The 21423-nt window shown below is 46.8% G+C and overlaps 1 protein-coding gene across 1 annotated transcript; it reads right to left on the bottom strand.

Annotated features, from left to right (window-relative positions):
* Positions 1-424: 424 nt before the first annotated feature.
* On the bottom strand, positions 425-20504 carry EXOC3L4 (exocyst complex component 3 like 4; the record flags this gene model as incomplete). The annotated part of the gene is made up of 11 exons (XM_080618225.1): positions 425-587; positions 2653-2774; positions 3654-3806; positions 4469-4591; positions 6647-6761; positions 8714-8809; positions 10753-10853; positions 11845-11970; positions 13014-13131; positions 16123-16774; positions 20162-20504. The coding sequence occupies 11 exons, from the start codon at positions 20502-20504 to the stop codon at positions 425-427; spliced, it is 2112 nt and encodes a 703-aa protein (XP_080474351.1).
* Positions 20505-21423: the final 919 nt, after the last annotated feature.

Here is a 21423-nt window from a genome sequence, read left to right as displayed (position 1 = left end):
AGCTCTGCCCTTTGGTTGCTCAGGGACACTAATTATGAAGGAGGTTCTTGTTCTGCTGCTGTATAATTGTACAATGCACAATGTAAGCCTTAATGTAGCTCTGAGTGAATTCCTTTTGGTTTTCACCTGTTCTCTGAAAAGAGATTCAATCTTGAACCAAACAACAGAGCATTCTCCTACACAGGGTGAAGGCAGTGCTTGGGCTGGAGTTGCTCCCCAGGAGCTCTTGCAGGAGGTCAGTGACTTGGTGCATCTGTTGCCTTTGGTTTCTGAACTTGGGGTAGCAAATTCAGAAAACTAGTCCTTTTCCTACAACAATCAAAAAGTTGTGTTTGCAGAGGAGTGAGGCAGGGAGCAGGGTTTGGATCATGCCGTGGAGACAGCATAGGAGGAGGGAGGATGTTGACCTCTTGTCATGGTTGTTTTAGAAGCAGCTGGTGATCACTGGGACATCAATTTCAGCGAAGAGTGTGCTGCTCTCCCCACCATTGGGGCTCTCTGGCACATGGTAGCCTTGCCGAAAAATCGCGGCTCTCTTGGTGCGCCCTAGCCCCCGGAGCGCGAGGATCGCCAGGACATGCTCCTTCCTGCAGAAACCAAACGAGACCTCACTCAGTCCTGTCGAGCAAAACCAGCCACACGTAAGCAAACAACAACAGTGCTGGAGACAGCACAAAGTGCCTGGGAACGTCCCCTCACTGCACTGGATGGGGGTCTGCAGCATCCAGAGGTACTGAGCCAGCGAGCATCAGCTCCTACCACCCGGTGCTGCTGGGACACCACCGCTCCTGCTGCTGGTGCTTTGGGGAATTCCTCCTGTGTCTCCACACACGTATGATGTCGTTTGCAAGTTTTCCTGAGAGGCTGCAGACCTTTTATTTGATAATTATTTTGAGCTGAGTGATGGAAGTGCTAATGTTTAGGAAGCTGATAGACACTAATTAGAATAGAGCTAGGAAAGCCAATTTGGAAACATCCTGTTCCAGTAATCTCAGTATATACAAATTCAGCAACATCTCCAGGAGCTCAGGGGAAGAATTACCAGAGACCAGAACAGGAAGCAATGCAGGTCCAGCAGGTTCCTCCCCGTTTTACAGACTTAATTGTTAAAATAATATTACTCAATAATGGAAATAAAATTATATTACTCAATAAAGGAAATAGATCAACAAAGAGGACGAGCCTTAAAACCTGGCTTGGGTAGAAGGCTAATGATGAAAGAGTACACAATCACAGCCTTGTAAATGGCTTTTCTGCCTGGAAAATTGTCTTCAAGTAGCTAAGCCTGACTAGCCATCATTTACTTCCCCCATCCTTCCCAAAAGAGGCACTGCCTCCTTCATCAGCTTAGTCTGGCCACTGGGATTCAGGCTTTTTATTGTTGTTGTTGTTGGATAGGTGTGTTCATGTAAAAATTACTCAGGAAAAATTATTCTTTTTCAAGTCCATGTCTTGAATTTCCCCACACAGATAAGCCTGATGCATATCTGACTCGCTCAAGTTAAATATGCCTATGAAAAATTTTGAGGCTCAGTTTGAGGGAAAAAAATATCTTTAATATCTTTTTCTTTTTTTTTTTCTCAATATTTGAGGGTCCACTTTCAGTGTTCTGGGCAAGTTGTTAAATCTATGGTATTTTGACTGTATAAATGTTATCCAGCAGGAGCTGTGTAACCAACACAGTGCAAAAACCTTTGGTCTTCTTCTGAAATTACTCTGATGAAATAGAATATTTTGCAAGCTGTACCACTGATGTTCCTTTTCAATGGGTGGCAGGAAGCTGCAGAAGACAAGGTAACTTCTGATATGCAGCTGCTTAGCCATGCACAGAGCTAGTCAATCTATTTACTTTTCCAGGAACCTTAAATTTTGCAGATGCTGCTTTGGAACAGCAAATGGAAAGTACAGAAGAAAGAATTTGTAATTTAATCCAAAATTTAGTGGTTGTGTTGGAGCCCTTTCAGGAACCACAGCTGAACAGTGTCAATGTCTGCTGCACTTTGAGGTCAGAGCTTGGGAACAGGAGACAAACTCTTTGCTTCAAAGCTGGAGCCTGCAAGTTGGCAAGGCTGGGCTAATACTGGTGTTGCACTGAAAAGTATCCTCAAGCTTTACAATGAAACAAGGTTGATCTGGAGGAATAAAAATGCATCCTGCAATAGGAGGCATGAGAATGGTTCAAAGCTGTGCAAAGAGAGCTTTAGACCTGAGATTAGGCAGCATTTCTTTACCCAGAGGTTGGTCACACACTAGAGCAGGCTTCCTAGAGTGGTGAACAATTCCCCAAGCCTGTCAGTAATTAAGAGGCATTTGGACAATGCCCTTAACAACATGCGTGAACTTTTGTACAGCCCTGAAGTGTTCAGGCAGTTGGACTAGATGATCCTTGTAGGCCTTTCCAAATGGAAATATTCTATTCTGTTCTCTTCTGTAAATGCTTTTGAGGTAATTTGTGTGCTATATAAGACCCAACAGATGGGGAAAAGAGAAAAATGATGCAGCTGTAAATAAAGAAAAGTAAGGTGGGATTCCCTCTGTTGTTAGCATCTTGACCTCTGACGTGTGGCTACCAGGAGAGAAGCTGAAGAGCTTGGCCAAGGCAAGCTTTTTGGGATAAAGCCATGCTGTTTTGGCATCTGCTGTTTCATGTACCTGATATCTGGATAATCCTGACACAGCTCCTTGACGTACTCCTTTATTTTGTCTTTTTTCTTCTCCCCAATGATATTGGCAATGTGGTGTATGGCGGGAACGAGCCAGTCAGCATCAGAGCCCTGCAAACAGAGAGGCACAGAGGACCATCGCAGGGAGCTGTACTGCCCTTGGGTGGGCAGTGTGCTGCTGGGGGACAGCAGGGTGCTGGATGAGGCAGCTCTGGGTGGCAATGGCAAGGCATCCCTGGAAGCTCTGCTGGGGCCTCCTTGACACTCATGAGCACCCCAGTGACCCAGACACTGGGCTGGGCGTTGTGCCTGTGTTCTGGCACAGCAGTGAATGCCAGAGACTTCACCTCCTGCTGCCTAATAGTTTCATGTGCCTCACCTCTGAGAGGGATCTGTCTCTGTGGGGTTTAGCACCCTGGACACCTGACTTTCTGCAGAATCCAAGGAATTCAACTGTGGTTTTCCTGAAAATCGCAGACTGAGGCTGCCTAGTCACAAAACATGAAAACAGCCACAGTTTTCTCCACATCACTTTCCTGTATGCAGACTGCATGCCTGGATGAACCTTTTCCACGGACTCATCTCCATGACCTGTACCAAGGGCAGAGATCTTTTACAAACAAGTTGCATCCCATGGCCCAAGGGAATAGGCCCAGGAAGAAGTTGCCATGGGATGAGTGTGATCCTACCACATGAACCACCCTACACAAAGCACTCATGCACCTGGAAGTGTTAAAACACCAGACACTGCAATCAGAGAGCCGCCAGCTGAGCATGCACAAGCCCCTACTGCAAAAGTAGGCACTGTGCTGAAAGTCCACGCCATGAACCAGCAGTAACCACCTTGCTTTCTCTCTTTCAAGCACTTCCACATTTCTTGAGGCTTACCCTCCTCAAAAGCTTGCCTCCTGGGTCCCCTGGAAGCCAAGTGGGGACATTTCACTTCTGGGAATGAGAAAGCCGGGGGATGCCAGGAGGGAACTCACATACCTGATCAATGAGCATATTATGAATGATTCTGGCTTCCTGGTTCATCTTGTTGCTCACTTGCTGCCGAGTCTCCCTGTTCATTTTCCATCTGGGTTTGATGACCAATGTGATGTATTCCCTCACCACGTACTTATGAACATCACGTAGAAGCTCCTGGTTAAAAAAGAGCAAGCTTCACATTTTTAACTTGGTTCCCATGCAAGGCCATGGCAGTGAGAGAAGGCAGAGGAAGCCCTTGGGTCTTTAGCAGCAGCCAGGGGTATAGAGGAGGTACACAAACGCAGCAGATGGTCAGCACACGCTGCCCACGCTAGCCCTGCTGAAAGGAGCTGACTGCTCGCAGCACTCAGGCACGGAGTTATGGCCATGGAAATGTGCCTTACCCTGAAATAGTCCATGAGCATCAGTTTGGACCCTCAGTATCAAAGGGAGATATTTAGGATTGCTTTAAAAGTAGGGTTCAGTAGTGCTTGCAGATTTTAAACATAGAGCTGTTGTCACCCACCCATTTATTTTACAACCACATGGATGTGAAAGGAACTGATAAGCCTGCAACTCACAGAATTGTAATGCTCAGTGATGAAGTTCACCAAAGCTTTTTGCTCCTCTTTAAAGAAAGAAGATCCCATATTTAAACTACAGAAAAGAAAGGTGTTGCTTATTCTCACTTGGAAGTACAGCAATAGCTGAACTCCACTGCATCAGCAGTGCCCACAGTTATATAAACAACCCCTGCTGCAGGTCCGACCACAGCCTGCAAATGGCAGTGGTATCCCTCAACATCACTGTGCCCAGGCATGGGACCAGCTGCCTACCTGCCCCATGGGCTCCCTCATGTGCTGCAGGTGCTTGGAGAACTGCAAGACTGCAGACGCCAGCGAGTCCGGCTTTTCCATCAACAAAACCCAGTCCTTGGTCAGGATTTTCTTAAGAAGTGGCTGCAAAAGAATCAACTCACTGATGGCACTGGTAATATTCAGACTAGTGGATGCACTAGTCAAAGACACCCACCTATATGCCTTCTCAGGGTGGTTGAACCAAAAAGCACAGAGTACTGATGGCACACCAACTCTCTGTGAGACACACCAGCAGTTAGGCACCAGGGGTTTCTCTTTTCCCCCTGAGAATTCAGAGCCACATCGCCCCTTTCTGGGTAGGTGCCCCAGTGCAGACAGAAGCATCACACCCTGAATAGGAGATGCTTTGGCATTAAAGGCTTACTTAGGACACCCCATTTCCTTGCTTTGTGTTGCTTTCTAACCCATGAGCTATATTTCTTTAGGTAAATATTTGTATTCCTACCATAGGGATGAAGAAACAGGTGTGAATGTTAATCAGGCATGGATAAAACAGGCAGTGGTGTGCAACCATGTATGCTAGCATTACACAGGTTTGCACTAGCTTTGGACATGACAAGTCAGTTGATAGCGAATCTGTTGGAAATTATCCCAGTAATCCATCACCCCTTCAGCCTTCCCCACAAGGAAAACAAAATCTCTTGCTCAAAGCACTTACAGCACTCCCTGCAGACCCACGTGTCTGCACAAAGTCTCACTGTGATTTTGCTTCTGCTCATTGCTCTGATGGGGGAGGGAAATAGCAGCTGGAAGCATCCCCAAATTGGTGCCTTGTGATCAGTGCTGATGTGGGATCAATGGCACTGTTTCCCATCTGCCTCGGGTACAAGGTGTTCTGATCAAAAGACCCCAGTGGGTTACTTCCCTTGCTGAGTCCCTAGAGCTAACATGCCTCCACATAGAAACATGGCAATATCTGCGAAAGGCTTCTGGGGACACCTAGAAGAGAATGGAAATATCCCTAAGGGATCCTAAGGCTAAAATAAACCTTCTGCACCACATTCCCTGTGTACTTCTCTTAGCTCTAAGGATTCTGTCTTTAGATTCCTGGCAATCTCCTTCCCAATGATTTCCCCAACTTGTGCCCTCCTGCTGCGTTCCCTCCTGCTGGAGGGCTGTTTAGAAATGCTTTCTCTGCTCTCAGTTCTCATGGTATTTTGTCTCTCTTTCGCAATGCCTTGGCTTGACTCCTTCCTTGCCTGTCCCTTAGGCTCCAAGACAAGCTCTGCAGTTACTGGAAAGTCCCATTGGCCAGGCGGGTTTGGCTTAGACAGGAGCAGTTGCAGTAGTCTTGCTTTCTGCAATGACCTCTTATGCTTGGTGATTTGGAATGGGAGTTAGGGTAGGTCAAAAGAGGTGGGACCAAAGACTTAGTTTCTTTCATCTCTCATACCAGCTAGGGCTAGTGGACCCCATATGGCTGAGAGCAGAAAGTGCTGTCTACATCACCCAGGAAGCACAAACTGCATCGCAGCAAGTTGCCTTTTAGGCCTCTTAACACAAGCTAAGCTGATATCAGAGCTTTATCAATTGATATCAGAGCTTTAGCATCCTCACACTGAAAGAGTCAGTCTTTCTTCACCATGGAAACAGCTTGGAAAAATCACAGAATTCTGTCCTGCCTGAAAAGACTGATAACTTCATGATCTTAAAGGTCTTTTCCAACCTAAACGATTCTATGATTCTATAATAGACCATGATGACGGAACTACAAATAAGTGTAAATCAAAGTCCTGAAAAATCCAAATGTTTTGATAGAAGGAAAAATATCCTATTGGTGGTGTCCAGCTGACTTCCCAGTGCTTCCCGCTGGGTAAGGTTTCCCCCTAATGCATTGCCTGAGATGCTGGAAGCCACTAAATACTCTTTTTTTTTTTTTTTTGGTTGCCATTGTGCTAAAGTAAACAACTTGACAAATGTATCGTTGCTCATAGCAAACAAACTCCCAGGATGCTTTGGGTTAAGGAGGATTTCTACACATGTTAGGCACAATCATTTTGGAAGGACCATAAGGCCATGCACTGAAAAATGAGGTGTACTTGGCAAAACAAAGGAAGGGAGGTAGTCCTCAGCTGCTGCACTGGTCCTGCACATACCTGTTATAGTTACAAACCGGTGTGCCCAAGATGCTCTTACCTGTGCTTTTTTTCTTAATTTGTTTAAAAAAATACTCGTGAAGTTCCTTGTCAGAGCTGCCACAATCTTCTGCAGTTCCTCAGTGTTGACTTTAAACATTGCTTCTAACCCTGACCTAGAGAGAGAGACACACACACCACCAATGTGTTAATGTTAAAAGGTAAACCATTACACTGCCACTTTATCCAAATTGGCATCTTGGGTGTTAGTTTAAATAAATTTGTGTAGCTAGTACTTCCACTTGGAAACACCTACTGGGTCAAAGTAATGACTCTTTTACACAATTCTATACACTGAAAATTAATCACAACTGACTAACTGTGCTTAAAAACCACCTATTTCCTCATCAGGTGGGATGGTTCAACCATGCGGAGCAGTTACGTAGGCTGGTTACATTGTCACTTGAGCAACATTTCTGCTAAATTATCTCCAGGTACCTAAGAGGGCACTGGGGCATTATGGGGTAAGTGAGAAGTAAATAATAAAGCTGAAGAAGGGAAAGCTGCTGACCCTGTGTCCTCCAGAGCCTGGCTGACTCACTCCACACAGTATCTATTGGCAGCAGTGGGGATGGTGAATGACCGAGGTGGAAACCTATGGAATTTCCTAGGGACAATGCACGTTTTCGCGCTAATGAGGAAGAAAACACAAGTTTGGAGAGGTTAATGAAATCCCTAGCCGTATGTGTGGGCTTTGGGGTACGTTGCAAGTTCCTGGCTTTCTTCTCACTTTCTATCCTTTCCTCATTGTAACACGCTCTAGGGGGAACCAAGGCAGCATCACCAAAATGCTAGCGGTGCCTGAGCTTCCCGGGATGCGACACATCCACTGCTGTGACCAGTGTGGAGGGTTCCTGCCACTGCCCAGTAGCTATTTTGTATGTCTGAACCTGCCCAGGCAGGACTACGAAACGCCTCACAGCATCCCTCTCACCCCAGGTTGGGGCTCAGGTCCATAACTCCTGCTGAGCACCTGAAGTCTGCGTCTAGCATCCACAAAATCATGCTATTAGGTCACCTACCTCTGCCTTGCAACTCATCACTCTAGGCTGATAAATATTTAACTCGACTCAGGAATAAACCACCCAAACACCTTCCAGCTCCCTGCCTGGGGCTGGCTTCTCCCTTCACCACCTTACAGTCCCCAGCAGGGAAGGGAGAGCAATTTTCCGCAAGGGCAGGAGGAGGCAGAGGAAGCCAGCTCGTCGGCGAGGTTTGCATTGCTGGGGAGACCCTGCCATCTAGAGACTTCCAGGCGGAAGTGCTCACTGTGGCTGGAGCCGTCGGCCGCTGGGAGCATCGCAACACGAAATCCTCTGCATGACCTGAATGCCATTTGGCAGACAGCACCTGTGCGGCAGGCCGTGCCAGGCAGCAACACAGCGGCATGGGCTGCAGATAACATCCCAAGGTGGCCAGACGCCAGGCATTATCCCCGTGCCACTTGAGTGAATTGGCCCTCATGAAGCACCACATCTGCACGGCAGGGATGACCCCAGATGCTGAAAAGCCCCGAGCCTCCTTGGGCTGTGTCCTTGCATAGCTGCAGAACATCCCCCTCAAGGGAGTCTTTGATAGGCAGAGCTGGTGGGCATACGTGCTTATCACAGGCCTTTTCAATGCATGGCTTCAAATAACTAATTCATAACACATGCAAAGCTCTAGAAGTTCCTGCTGCCAGCAGTGATGGCAGGGGTTTATTTGCAAGTTGAGTGCTTTCACAGATTTTCCTGCAGCCCAGTGCCAAAAGCAGCCTTTGTACTGGGTTTATGGTGGTAACGTACAGAACCAAAAATGAAATAAAGCCACCTCTGAGGCTGAAAAGGGTGGACTGAAAATTAGTTTAAAGCTTTCATGCATGCATCACATTCATCCTTGCTTCTGACTCTTCACCTTTGTGACTTTAATCTACATCTCTTGGGGAGCATCCCATCATGAGGTGAGGAAGGGCTGTAGGCTGAGTACCCAGTGGGGCACCCCAAGGAGACCTTGGTCTTTCCTTCCTGGATGCTGCCACCCTCCCAGACCCCAGCAACGCAGCAGCTCAGTTTGGGGGGAGCAGACTTACAGCAGGTCATGGAAGTTGTTGATGTAGGCGACAAAATAGGGTGCAAAGATGGGGCTGTCCCGGGCAGTGCTCCACGCCACAAACTCCTCCTCAAACCTGTGGGAGAAGACACACAGGTAACACTAACGGTGGGGGAGCCACAAATTGCTCATCTTTTGTGTACACAGTGGTGTCAGGAGGCACTGGTGGCTGGCTCAACCTGTCCCCTCTGTATAAGGACATGTTTTTTCCAGCTGTCGTAACATGTGTGTGCACTGGAGGGGAATAGATGGCAGATAATTATGGGTTTAGGGTGTGCTTGCCTGAGCGGGTATGCAGCACTTTTGGAGAGTTGCCAGGGATCTCAGCACAAGAAATCTCTGCCTTTTCCTCACACTGGGGGATTAATTGCAGGTGTGGTACTCAGGCTCATCAGTCTGGTTCTTCATTGCTCTGGCTTTTGGGGCAGTATAATTTGTGCCCTCTTAAGCACACAAGGAAAGGGTTTACCTCAGGGCTGATTTTCCAGCAGAAAAGGAATAGGAATGGGGAGGCACACCTACATTTCCCCCCATAACCTCAGCTGCTGTGTTAGGTAGCTGGTTTTGTGTAGCACAGCAGTCGCAGTTTTGACAGCTGTTTTACAGACAGGTCTGCACTGCTGGCAGGAGCTCTGTGCTCAGGCAGGCTTTGCCTGGTGGTCCCATTCTTTGTCAGGGTAAAGGAACCTGCTTGGGCTAGCCTCAGCCCAAGCATCTTGGGCTGGTTTAAGAAAAAGCTGAAGTTTCGGTAGTCCTTTCATTTGGGACCCCTTTATGTTGCAGCTTGTATTTAATGCCAATTTGTTGGGTTTTTTAAAAAAAGGAAAAAAGAAAAAAATATTTGAAAAGATAACAAAGAAAAGGGAAAGAAGGAACAGAGGAGAGGAGAGGAAAAAGGCAAATAAATGGGTGTGGTCGGGGGTGTGGAGGCTGTGAGAAGAAGAAGAAATAACGGATGGAATATCAGAACTATGTTTCTCTAAAACCCAGACAGACTTGAAAGCCAAATAGCTGGTTTGAACTACGCTGCTCGCTCAGGGCATGGGAGTCAAATGTCGATCACCTGGCTACTAGATATGAAAGGGGTATATAGATAGGGATATAGATATAAACAGGGAAAGCACTGCCTTTAGTGCACTTTGGACTCCTGGCATGCCCTGAGTTCATGATCTGAGAAAGCAGATCTCTGGCTTGCTGTCCTCACTCCTGCAAAACGTCTATTAGCAAACTCCCTGGTCAGCACCTGCAGCAGGTGAAAAACTTTAAAGGTTAATGACAATGTCATTTTAGTCTCGCTTGGAGCTGGTTCATCCTGAACAGTGTTTCTCATCTAGAGATGACTGCTCCAGAAAGTGGCTGCAACCCCCAAAAAACACAGCCCCACCGGAGGAGCTGGACAATGTGTTGCTGTGCTGGGACCCTCTGAGAGCCAAAACCCTTCCCTAGAGCATCCCCAAAGCACGTTGCAAGGGGCAAGATCTGAGGCCATAACCTGGGGACTACCAAGCAGAGCAACATTTCAGCAAAGATGAGGGATCCTGTGTCCTTTGGCCAGTGGGTAAATTTTTAAAAGATTCAGCCTTAAGTTTTGCCTGGGTGCAACACAGAGGGTCCCATCTGCAGGAGAAAAACCCTCTCAGCAGGACTGTCCCCCGGACACCTGGGCAAGCAGGGTCTGGATCTAAAGATTCATAACTGCTACTTGCTCATGGCTGCAGCTGCAAGAGACCAGCATCCAACACCAGCAAGGCCCCAGAGCAGCTAGCAGCTACTTCCTGGAGCTCTGACCTCAGATTTTGGGACTCCCAAGAGTCCTATCTGGGTCTGTCTGTTTATGACTCCTGCTGAGTTGTTTTGCAGCTTACTTATTGTTGGGCTCATTGTCATCTCTAATTCTCCCAGGAGCAGGCCCATGCCTGCTTGGTGCCAGCATCTGGCCCAGTGCACGGACCTTTTCCCTGCTTTTTTACCAATGTGGGACTCATTTGAAAGGAATGTGCTGCCCGCAGCAGTGATGACCTTGGTATGAATTCGAGCAGCTCTGCCAGACACAGCTCAAGCATTTTTGTTTCCAGGCTTCTGCTGATTGCTCTAGATATCTTCATGTGCTCACCGATGATCTAGAGAAGGTCACAAAGAAAACCCTCTAGTGAATAGGACAAGCAAGGGCAAAACATCCTTCACAAGGGTATCACGCAGCCTTGGTTAATAAAAGTGACTTGCCTAGCAAAGGGGCAAACGGCCCACTTGCTGCCAGGCATTTTTCATTATTCTCTGGCAGTTCTAAAAATAATAATACAGGATGGGCTAAGAGGCACAAACTGATCTGTGGCATAATCATTGATCATTGATGCCTAGGGTCAGGCATCACCCAAAAACCTTGCTTGCACTGGTGTTCCTCCCTAACTCCCATTCCCACAATCCTGCTGCCTCTCTAGAGTGAGGCAGCCTGCTCTAGTGCTTCTTGAGGCATCCTACCCATCTGCTAATCCAATTCAGATATGTCTTCCCAGTGATCACACCATGTGTAATATTCCTCTACGGAAAAAGAGTCACGGCAGCAGGCAAAACTCTTTGATTTTCTTTCTTTCTCTCTCTCTCTCATTTAATTGAAATGACTCAACCTTTTGAGTGAGGAGAATGAATCAAAACCCCTCCTGGGTTTATTACCCTGTAGTCCCTAAAGCTAGCAGGAGCTTTTGTTTTTGTACTGTTTAAATTGGAGTGGCTGTCACTGCCTACGGCCTTTCTATGGCTGCCACAGCCCCGAGACAAAGACGCTCTTTCAGCCAAAGGGTTTTCTAACAAACCTTTTCTTTACACCTCTTTTTTCCTTTCTCCTTCTTCTTTCTAATCAAAGAGATTTAAGGGCTTTAAAATCAGTTGCCTATTATGTTGCTGATACAATTGACAGCAGGTTTAATTTGCAGCTAGAAGGCAAGCGGGAGAGCTGAAAGTTGTAATAAACAGCATTTTCTGCTCTAATGTATTCTGCCAGTGCGTGACTAACATAAATTATCGCAGGAGGTGGTACCTCTACCCCAGAAGGTAATGATCCTGTTTCCCTGGAGCCGCAGAACCCCCCGCACTTTGCTCCCGTTCATTAAATACCGTTCGAATATCTAAGGAGAGTGAGGACTGGTAGAGGTTTTCCTTCACTTCTGGGTGAACTTCCTTCTCCCACTTCTCCGTGACCTCCAGTCTCAGGATGTTTCCAAAATAGCTTTTGATTTTTCCCTAAATGTTTAACATAGGAAGGAAACATCCAGCTCAGATAATGAAGCAGACATGAGAAAACTGCATCAGTGCATTTTGCTGTCTTGGCATGTATATAAGGCTAATGTGTGTGGTGCAGAAAGGTAAGCAAAGTCAAAGGTGTTGCTCCAGACCCTGTCGGTCTACACAAGATCTCAGGAAAAATCAGGAGCTGTGGTTTGTGGGAGCAAGGTAGAAATTAAGGGAGAAGAGATCTTTTGGCAGGGGAATGTTTTGTCAGCTGCTTGACTGCTTGATTGCAAAGCTCTCCAGCAAGTGTAAGACACAAGGTCAGGATTAAAGATCAAACTGGTCCTTTCTGGCAGCACGCCACTTGAGTAAGTGGCAGCATGGTTCAGTCCTGGCTGATAAATCAGTCTTGTTGCCAGTAAAACAAAATGATCCTTCACCAGCACGACTGAGCAATACTAATTGCTGAATAAGCTGAGTACCTTGAGCTCACCTTGAGAGGTGCCCTGCTTCAGAAATGGTTTGCAGGAAAATGTCTGAGCCCAGCAAAGAGCCAGGAAAGCACAGTCTTACACAGGGTCCCAGCCAAGGATGGCAGAAAGGCAACTGAAGAAGGGGCTTCCTAGGGGGAGTGAACCATGGGCAGATTCTCTGGCAGGGCCATGCCCAGAGTTGTCTGCGTATAGCAAACCCCAGATGTGCTGGAGGAGATCACATGCTGTGAAAGTAGCAGCTCAAATGCCTTTACATCTGGCTTTGAAGTGCGTTCAATCTGCTGAAGCCCAGCTATGACCTTTCGGTAAGCCTGTGTATGGGTCTGGTACAGTCCCTTTGGCTCTGTGATTATCCACGTTCAGGCTCATGGCCTGCTTTGTTCCCTGCATCGGTGTTCAGGATATTGTGCTTTTTTTTAAAGGCCATTCTGCGTGGTCTTGACAGGACTAAGCACCTGGTGGAGCTAGAAACCACGATGCAGCCATCTGAGACCTTTGAGAAGAGGTTGGGGCTCCCACACCTTTCCTGGGGGCATGTGGGGACAAGGTCGATGCTCTCACCTTTGCAGAAGTGATGTAGTCATGTTTCAGTTTATCCCAAACAGCTGGCGTTAACAGCAGGGGCAGGTTTTCTGTCTTAATTTCTGGTTTGAGGTCAGGATTACCCAGAAAGAGTTCACTGGAAAGATTCAAAAGAACAAATTATGTGGCCTCAGAATGTGAGTAAACCGATGGAATATTCATGTGGCATGAGCTACATAATTATTAAGGTGTAAGAAATATACTTCAAGCTAAAATTGCGGTGCTTGTTTTCAAGCTTTAACAAGCAAATCTTTTCTCCCTATTCAAAATCCTAATTATTCAAAACCAAAATGATTTAAGGTTCCAGCCCACCTTAGAAATCATGAGACTTCTGAGTTGTTTGGACATGAAAAGTGCCATACGAATTTACTTTTTAAAATAAACAACCTGAAGCTGATTCATTTGCCTCCAAGCTGGCAAAATGTCTTTCAGGGTAATTCCTGTAGCAGTGTGCTGCTTTGGAATTAGCTGATCTCCCTGGCTCCTCTCCAGTGTCACATCACGGCTTCTGTCAGGCTGCTATTTTCCCCTGTGCATTATCCCTAGCAATGGAAGGTGGCAAAGCAGGTCCTGCTCTGCACAGGGCAGCCTCTGGTAGGCACTCCCATGCCTGGAACATGGACCAGAGCAGCATCACGGCTTCTCTACAGATGGAAGCAGCTGGTGGATGTGCAGCTACAGAGCCTGACTCCGAAGTCACTCAGCTGATGCATGACTTTACCACTCACTTTCCTCTGCATTGCCCATGTAATCAGGCCAGCTGATTAGCTGGGAGGCAGGGAAAGGGAGGGAGTGCTTGTGCTTCTCCTTTTAGAGTGAGAAACCCGTTATTAGCCTGTACAATTGAATGTGCTACCCTTGCAATCTGCCATGGACTGTGGAAGCATTGTGTCTTTCAGGGTGATAGAGGTGGAGAGGAGAAAGAAGAAAATATTCGTGCACTTGCTGAATGTGAGACCTGAATTGCAAGCAGTAACCCGGTTAACAGGGAACACAGCTGCAGTGTCCTACAAAAAAAAGGACATAAATGGATTTAAATACAAACTCTCCACCATGACTGAAAGGACTGTTTCAAACATATACTGAAGGAGCTTATTCCTTGCTTTCTTTTTTTCTATTTATATGAATTATAGCATCAATAATGAGTTTGAGTCACAAAATTTCCTATTTTTTGGGATAGGTCTCAAAAGGGGATGAATTCTTTATAGAATGGGAAAATCAAATGGAAACAGCCCAACACAGCAAGGTGATTGCAAGCAGTGCGCTAAACAGAGCAGGCTCTCAATAAGTTCTTTCACAGCAAGGTAGAGAAGTACAATGGGGGTACTTCTCTTCGGTGCAGAACCTGGCTGCTGAAGCTTGTTTTTTCCCCCTTTCCTGCAATATTGGGGTGCAGTACAGTTCCTGGAGCTGAAGATATGCACAAATTTCCCTCCAGAGGAGATTCGCAGGCGACACGTGAGGGAGAAGGGCAATGAATTGAAGTGTCATTCCCACAGCAGTCCTGCCATAACACTTGCCAGCCAGTGCTACGATGCTGAGGGAGTCACACACGTGTCATCACAATCACCACACCATAAATGAGGTTTTAGGAGCAACTGACAAGTTTACAGAAGAAATCTGTTGAGGGCTGCTCAAAACAAAGACCATGTGCAGCACAAATGCTCCTGACCCAAAAGCTACCCCAGGCTAGGAGCAATCTGAGCAAGTGCTGCTGCTGCTTGCTCTGCTCCACCACACTCCTTCCTGTCTATGTTTGCCCAGTGTTTGACTCACTATTTCTACTTCTGCCTTCCCTCCCTCTTTTGTTTGTTTGAGGAGTGCCAGTTGGTTTGTGCTGTCCCACCACTGGTCATCTGGTGCAGGCCTGCAGACCAGATACCGGGGCTGACATGATTTTGCTTTGACGTAGCTGTTTTTACATGCTTATTACCAGACCCATCTCCTGTGAACATTGCCTTTCTTCTCCTTCCCACCCCACTGTGTATATCTATTGGGTTTTAGCCTGGTAGCTCTTTGGGGCTGGAGTGATGGGCTGTGGTCAAAGTGAGCAAATAACTGAGGACACTGACACTTGATGCCTAGCCCTACTAAAGGTGCCTTAGATGTCTCCTTTGGCTGCAAAAGGAGGCAATGTCCAGCAGCACAGTTTTTACTGTTGTTGCAAAGAATTGCTGCCTTTACTCCAACACCCAGAGTGCCCTGAGGATGGTATTTGATATGTCCATACAGCTCCTAGAATGCTTTAGTCACCCCTGGATTGCAGGGAGCTTTTAAAGTCCTAAAACCTATGGTCCTCCTATTCAACCAGCAGACATGTCTGAGCCAGAGCCTTTGTTTTAGTGTGGCCAATTCCACATGGTGGTGTCTTGGCGCCTTCTCAAGATGACTCTGACCTCTGAGCATGGGGGGTAACATGGCCTGTTTCCAAACACATCAGAGTTTTAATTAAACAGGAAGAAGGCAGGGCTCCCCCACAGGTCCCTCCCTGTGCCTGGAAAAGTCACCAAGCAGCTGCAGGACCTTGCAAAATATTTGCAGAAAGGGAGTAGGTTTATCAGAGCTGCAAGGAGGAGCTTCCTGGAAATGGCCTCAAGCTGTGCCGGTGGAGGTTTAGATTGGATATGAGGAAAAAATTCTTCACCAAAAGGGTTGTCAAGCATTGGAACAGGCTGCCTAGGGAAGTGGTGGAGTCACCATCCCTGGAGGTATTGAAAAGACATGTAGATGTGGCACTTAGGAGCATGGTTTAGTGGTGGACTTGGCAGCGTTGGGTTAATGGTTGGACTCAATGTGATCTTTAAGGTCTTTTCCAACCTAAACGATTCTGTTATTCTATGTGAGAACAACAAGTGGGAGAGGGAGGGGAAAACAGAGTAATTTAGATCTGTGGAAAGCAGCAAGTGTTTTATCCACAAACCTTTGTCCCCACCTATTAATAGATTAGCTATCTAGCTCTGCTGTAGAAGTGACTGTGTCTCTCCCCCTTGCTTAAAAAGCTGAAAGTAGCTCAGTGCTCTTGAAGTGCCCTGTGGCCCTCCTGTGCTCTGGAGGAGGCTGAGGTGGTGCGGCAAGTGCAGCAGCTTACCTGCAGTAAGTGTTGGCCACCCAGTTGAGCAAGGTGTAGAGCTCATTGAATTCCAGGGGTCTCTGGGAGAGATCTTGCAAATGTGAGGCAATGGCCTTGTGAAAAGCTTCCACATACATGTCACACACCTGGTACTCCTCCGGATAGCACTTTTGTACTGATAGCTTAATTTTCAGTAAGTCTTCACTCAGGTGTTTCTGGAGTAAACCCAGGTGAAGATTAAGCCAAGAGCTCTCTTCTTCCTTCAATGCCATGGGTACCCTCAGGATCCTTTTTCTAGCACTCTCATTGATAGCTTCCCTCCACACCTCCTTCCACTTTCTGGGCATGCCAAGCAAGTCTGACCCAGGACCACCAGCATTGCCTGTGTTAGGATGAGCTGCTTCTTCGTGGGCAATTAAAGTCACCAGGGAGGTCAGCATGGTATCCTCTACAGTGGGATGCTCCAATGTTCCCACCACGATGGCCTGGATCACATTTGTGATGGAGTTATAAAGCAAATCCACATCCTTGGATTTCCGTACAAACTCCTGGGGGTTATCTTTGTATCTATCAGCATCCCGTTCAGTGATAGTCTCATCTTCCAAGTACTTGATGCTTGCAAATGCTTCTAAAAGTTGCCTTTTCTGAATAAGTTCATTGATTTCCATTACTGCAGAAAGAAGGAGGAAGGGTTGGGACAAAGCAGGCATTAGGTGATTGACAGGTTGGTAACAGGCCAAGATGCCTCACAGGGAGGCTGAAGGGCTGCTCTGAGTTTCCAGGTCCCAGCAGTGCCCCTAAGACTGAGACCCTCAAATCTCCAGCTCCTGTTTGACACAGGAGACAAAGCAGTGGAAATGCAATTGCTGCGAATTGAGCCACATCTCTAAACTGCTGCTTCCAGAGGTAGGAAATATCAAATAAAATTATTATAGGCCTGCAGGAAAACCTCAAGCGATGGCTAACGAGACTGCAGAGAGGGACACTGGCATCTCAGGCTGCATAAAACCGCCTTTGGCTCTGCCTGTCTTTAAGTGCGGAGATGATGTGGGACTGGCAGCAGGGACAGTTCGATATATACCGTACCAGGAGGATTTCCTTTAGCACAGATCCCCTTGTTTCCCAGCACACCAGCATGCTTAGCACAGCTGTACTGCTGGACTGGCCACGGCAGTGCAGCCCAGCTCTGGCATCTCTGGCTAAAAATGTTCTTTAGTGTGCTGTCCGAGAAGCCAGGGAGAGTACTCAGGTTCTGGCTGGAGGGAGCACGGCAGGACAGAACCCTTTGGGCCTTCTGAGCTCCCGGTCAGACACTAGATGGTCATGTCTGTCCCAACCCTACCCCGCCAGCATGTCCTTCAGAGATACCAAGGCCCTGGAGGAGTGGGATACTGGCTCGGGCATGCTGTTGATACATTTTTGGGAACATTCCCAGTTCAGATATAACCTTGGGCAAACCCTGGGCTCCCCTTCTGACTTGATTTTGTGCATTATCAAGTTTTCCTAAGACACATACACAACTAATGTCACAGCTAAAGTGGCTCTTGCATGTCTGAGGGCTGAGCAAAATGCTAATGCAAACTGCAGAGTTGATCCCTAGTGATCTGCATTATGAGGACTTCTTGAGATGTAGGGATCAAGGTAGCAAGCCAGAGACTAGCCCATCCATGGCCTGCCACCCCTTCCAAGCTTGTGCCTACCATAGCAAACGGCCTCTTAAAGATGCCTCTTAGGTGTTCCAGACGCTCAGATGTTATGTGAATGCTCAGACTCCTCTCAGATAAAAAAAGGGACTTCTGGAGGACCAGAAGCCACAGCTTCTCAGCTTCACAGTTACTGCAGTCTGCACTAACCCTTTGGCTGGGGAATGAGGAGAGTCTCTGGGATGGTGATCCCAGGGTCTCAGCAGGAGGAAATGAGAAACACCAAAATATGTGAAGTTCATCCTCCTGGGGTGTTTCAGGGTTGGGTGACCTGGCTGTTCACCACCTGTATATAAACCTACAGTCAGATGCCAAGCACTGCCTCTAGACAGGGACATTTCTTTTCCAAGTGGTGACCACTGCCTATTTGCCAGTAATATAAAAAGTATTTGTCATGTGTAGAGAAGATCCAAGAGCACTGTTAGCTTTTGAGACGCCCTGGGAAGATCTCACCATCTCCAGCATCATAACAGATGCTCTGAACAGGAGATCCCACTGTGATACTGGGCATAAAGCAAATATTAAAGAGGAGAAGGGAAAGGGTATTATTTAGGCATGTGTGGCTACTGCTTCTGGGACTCAGATATATAAAATGATACAGAAAAAATGGAGAGCACTCAAAAAATATATGGTTTGTAGCCCATAACTGATACCTTTGGGCTTGTCTGCAAACTGATTTTATACCATATGCACCAAATAATCTATGCAGCAGAAAATATCTGTATGAAGACAGAAGTATGCCAAATAACCCAACTATTGATGCAGCATAGAAGGCATAGAGCTTTGAGTGCCTGTATGGAGCTACAGTTACTTCTGCACTGAGAGGGGAGGGAGACTGTGGCAAATAACTTAGTCTCTTCTAGATAAATTAATATAAAACCTGTGTTTGCACAAGTACTTGCAGTGAGAGACTAAAGGAATACATTCTGTTCTGATTATCAAAGTGAGAAAATACCATTTAATTACTATCTAGGATAATTATTCAGGGAGGTGATACTGGGTGCTAAATGGATCTTTAATTTAGCAATAGGAGACCAGACAGCTGGTAGTTGAAGCAAGACAATTGAAAGGCAATTAACCATTATGCAGCTTAATGGTGCACATGGTGGAGTCTCCATTGCTTGCCATATTTATCTCAGGATGGGATGTGTTTCTGACAGAGCTGCTCCAGTCTAGGCCAAGCGCGAGTTATTGTGCACAGTATGGGCCTTATTCATTCAGTTCCTCAGCTTGTTTATTTGGAGGAGATGAGAAGAGCTTATGGTAACATTTCCTGTCACTCCTCATCTGTGACCCTTTGAGAACAGACTAGCAAAGTTTATGAGTTGGGCTCAGATCCAGCTTACCAACCTCACAGTCTACCAGTGCAAAGCAGTAAATAACTTTATGGCACAGTAGAGCATATTACAGCAGTGAGACAATGCCAGCCCTTCTATCTGATCCCCATGACATCCTATGCAGTAGACCAAGAATTTCTTTCTAGAAATTTAGGCTGAGGAAAGGTCAAGCATGTTGACTCACCTCAGTCTACCTCCTGGTGGATGCATTGTAATGCCTCTGCCTTAGATAGAGGAGAGCGGTGTTTAAACCAAGATCAAAGTCATTGCAGTTTGCCACACTTGGGGAAAAGCGAGAGCTATGCCGAAGGTCGTTATTATAATTTGACAAAGACCTATCTATATAATGCTGACAAAACACATGGGAGTAGCCAGCTGGAGGAAAACAAATCACGTAAGTACTTGCAGCACCACTGGTGTGAGAAAAATAGATGGAAAGTCAGTGTAAGAGAGCAAAGTATCTGTGGAGGTCTCTTTGCAAGGCAGTCCCTAAGGTTAGGAACCAAGGTGGAGGTTCCAAAACAGACCACATCCAGACCACCTTTTTCCCCATCAAGACCTTGCAGCAAGACACAGAGTACATACTGCAGACTATCAGTCTGAGAGCTGAAGAGCAGAAATTTCCCAGAAGCACAATGCAGACAATATTGTAGGAACAGCCTATATTGCACTTCTAGATCTTGTCAGATCAGCAGCTCCCAAATTGTGCTCAGCCCACTGGTGACTGATAATGTATGGTGGGCGATATGTCCACTGGTACACGAGCCAACAGGTTGATAGTTAGGTTGTTGATATGCTTAAACTAATGCAGTGGAGGCCACAGAGCAGCATGTTCAGTGGTAGGTGACCTGCCCAGGCCGGACCAGGTAACATCCCAATGAGTTTGTGCAAGGGATGACAGCTGTGTCTCCTCCCCATAATGAGATACCTGTTCTTTAGCACCTGTGTTGGGCCCAAGATTTGCAAAGTGAACTTCTTGAAGGTTACATGTATTACACTGGTGGGTTTGCTTCTTACCTGAAAGAGGTTTTCCTTGAATGGGCTCTGCTTCTATCTTCTCACCAACCTCCTGCATGCCATTACAGACTGTGGTTTTGTTCTCATAGCTCTTGGGGAATCTCAAAGAAAGTCGTTTTCCTTTCCAAGTGCCAGTACCTTCCTTTTCTTTCTCTTTGGTCAGACTTCGTTTTGATTTCCGGATACTTAACATTGTTTTAATACCTCTTTCAAAGAACCCACTGTCCATGCTATGCAAGCTTGGGCTGCTCAGCTCGGATGCAACCTCCCTCTTTTCCTTCCCTGCACTGTTTGTTGGTTCTGAGGTCACGCTTTTCGGGTCTAACTCCGTACTTCTATTCATCTTGGCTTTCAATAAGGGTGCTTTTCCAAATCACTGAAATGCATAAAACAGCAGAATTAGGCTATCTCCAGAATACAGTGTCTCCAAAGTCAGTCCTGGACTGAAAATGTTGCCCATCCCTTTCCTGTGCCTAATACAAGGACAGAGCAAATCTTTGCAGCCTGTAGCTACTAAAACAATCTCTCTACCCACAGACGCCAGGTGCTGGCCTGCTTTTAGCTCTGGAAAGCTCTACTTAACCCCATAAATCAGGCAAGTGGCAGCTGTTTCTCCAGCACCAAGGAATCACTAAACACCAGAGATGCTGATATCTGTGTAAACGTGCCGTTTTGGTTTGTGACAAGGTATGTGTTTGCTTTCCCTTCTTCTAGGTGGATTTCCAGCCATGTAGGAATGATAACCTTCCCTGGGTCTCACTGAGGTATTGTCGCTTTCTGTTGTGGATACAGCAGCCTTGGGTTGTGCTGCTGTTTCTGCCCTGCTCAGGCCCTGACCTGACGCTGCTGGAAGGTGGCCCGTGGTTGAGCAGTGCCTGGTGTGTGGCTGACCTCTGCTCTAGTCCCTTCAAACCCAGAGCAATCTCTGCTCTCCAAAACACCATGGTTACAGCGTGAGAAGCTATATGGTGCAGTAAGGGTTCACATCAGCCACATTTCCCCACAGCAGGCTCAAGGCAGCTCAGTGATAGGTTTAAATCATTAGAAACAGCTATTGTTTGAGGTCACCCAGGAACTGCCTGTCTCGGGTCTGTGCAGCTCACAGGAGCCAGAGATTGAAATATGATTACAGTGAACAAGCGTGTTGGGACTCTGGAAATAGATCTCATGCTTCTTTGATCTGAGTTTGGCCTGAGTTTTCTCCCTGGTGCATGATTATTTCACAGGCTATAAACTGCAGGGATTGCATCTTCCCATGGGTT

Source organism: Psittacula echo (assembly GCF_963264785.1).
Source record: "Psittacula echo genome assembly, chromosome: 5".
Taxonomy (NCBI): domain Eukaryota; kingdom Metazoa; phylum Chordata; class Aves; order Psittaciformes; family Psittacidae; genus Psittacula; species Psittacula echo.
This window is presented reverse-complemented; position numbering and strand designations above follow the sequence as displayed.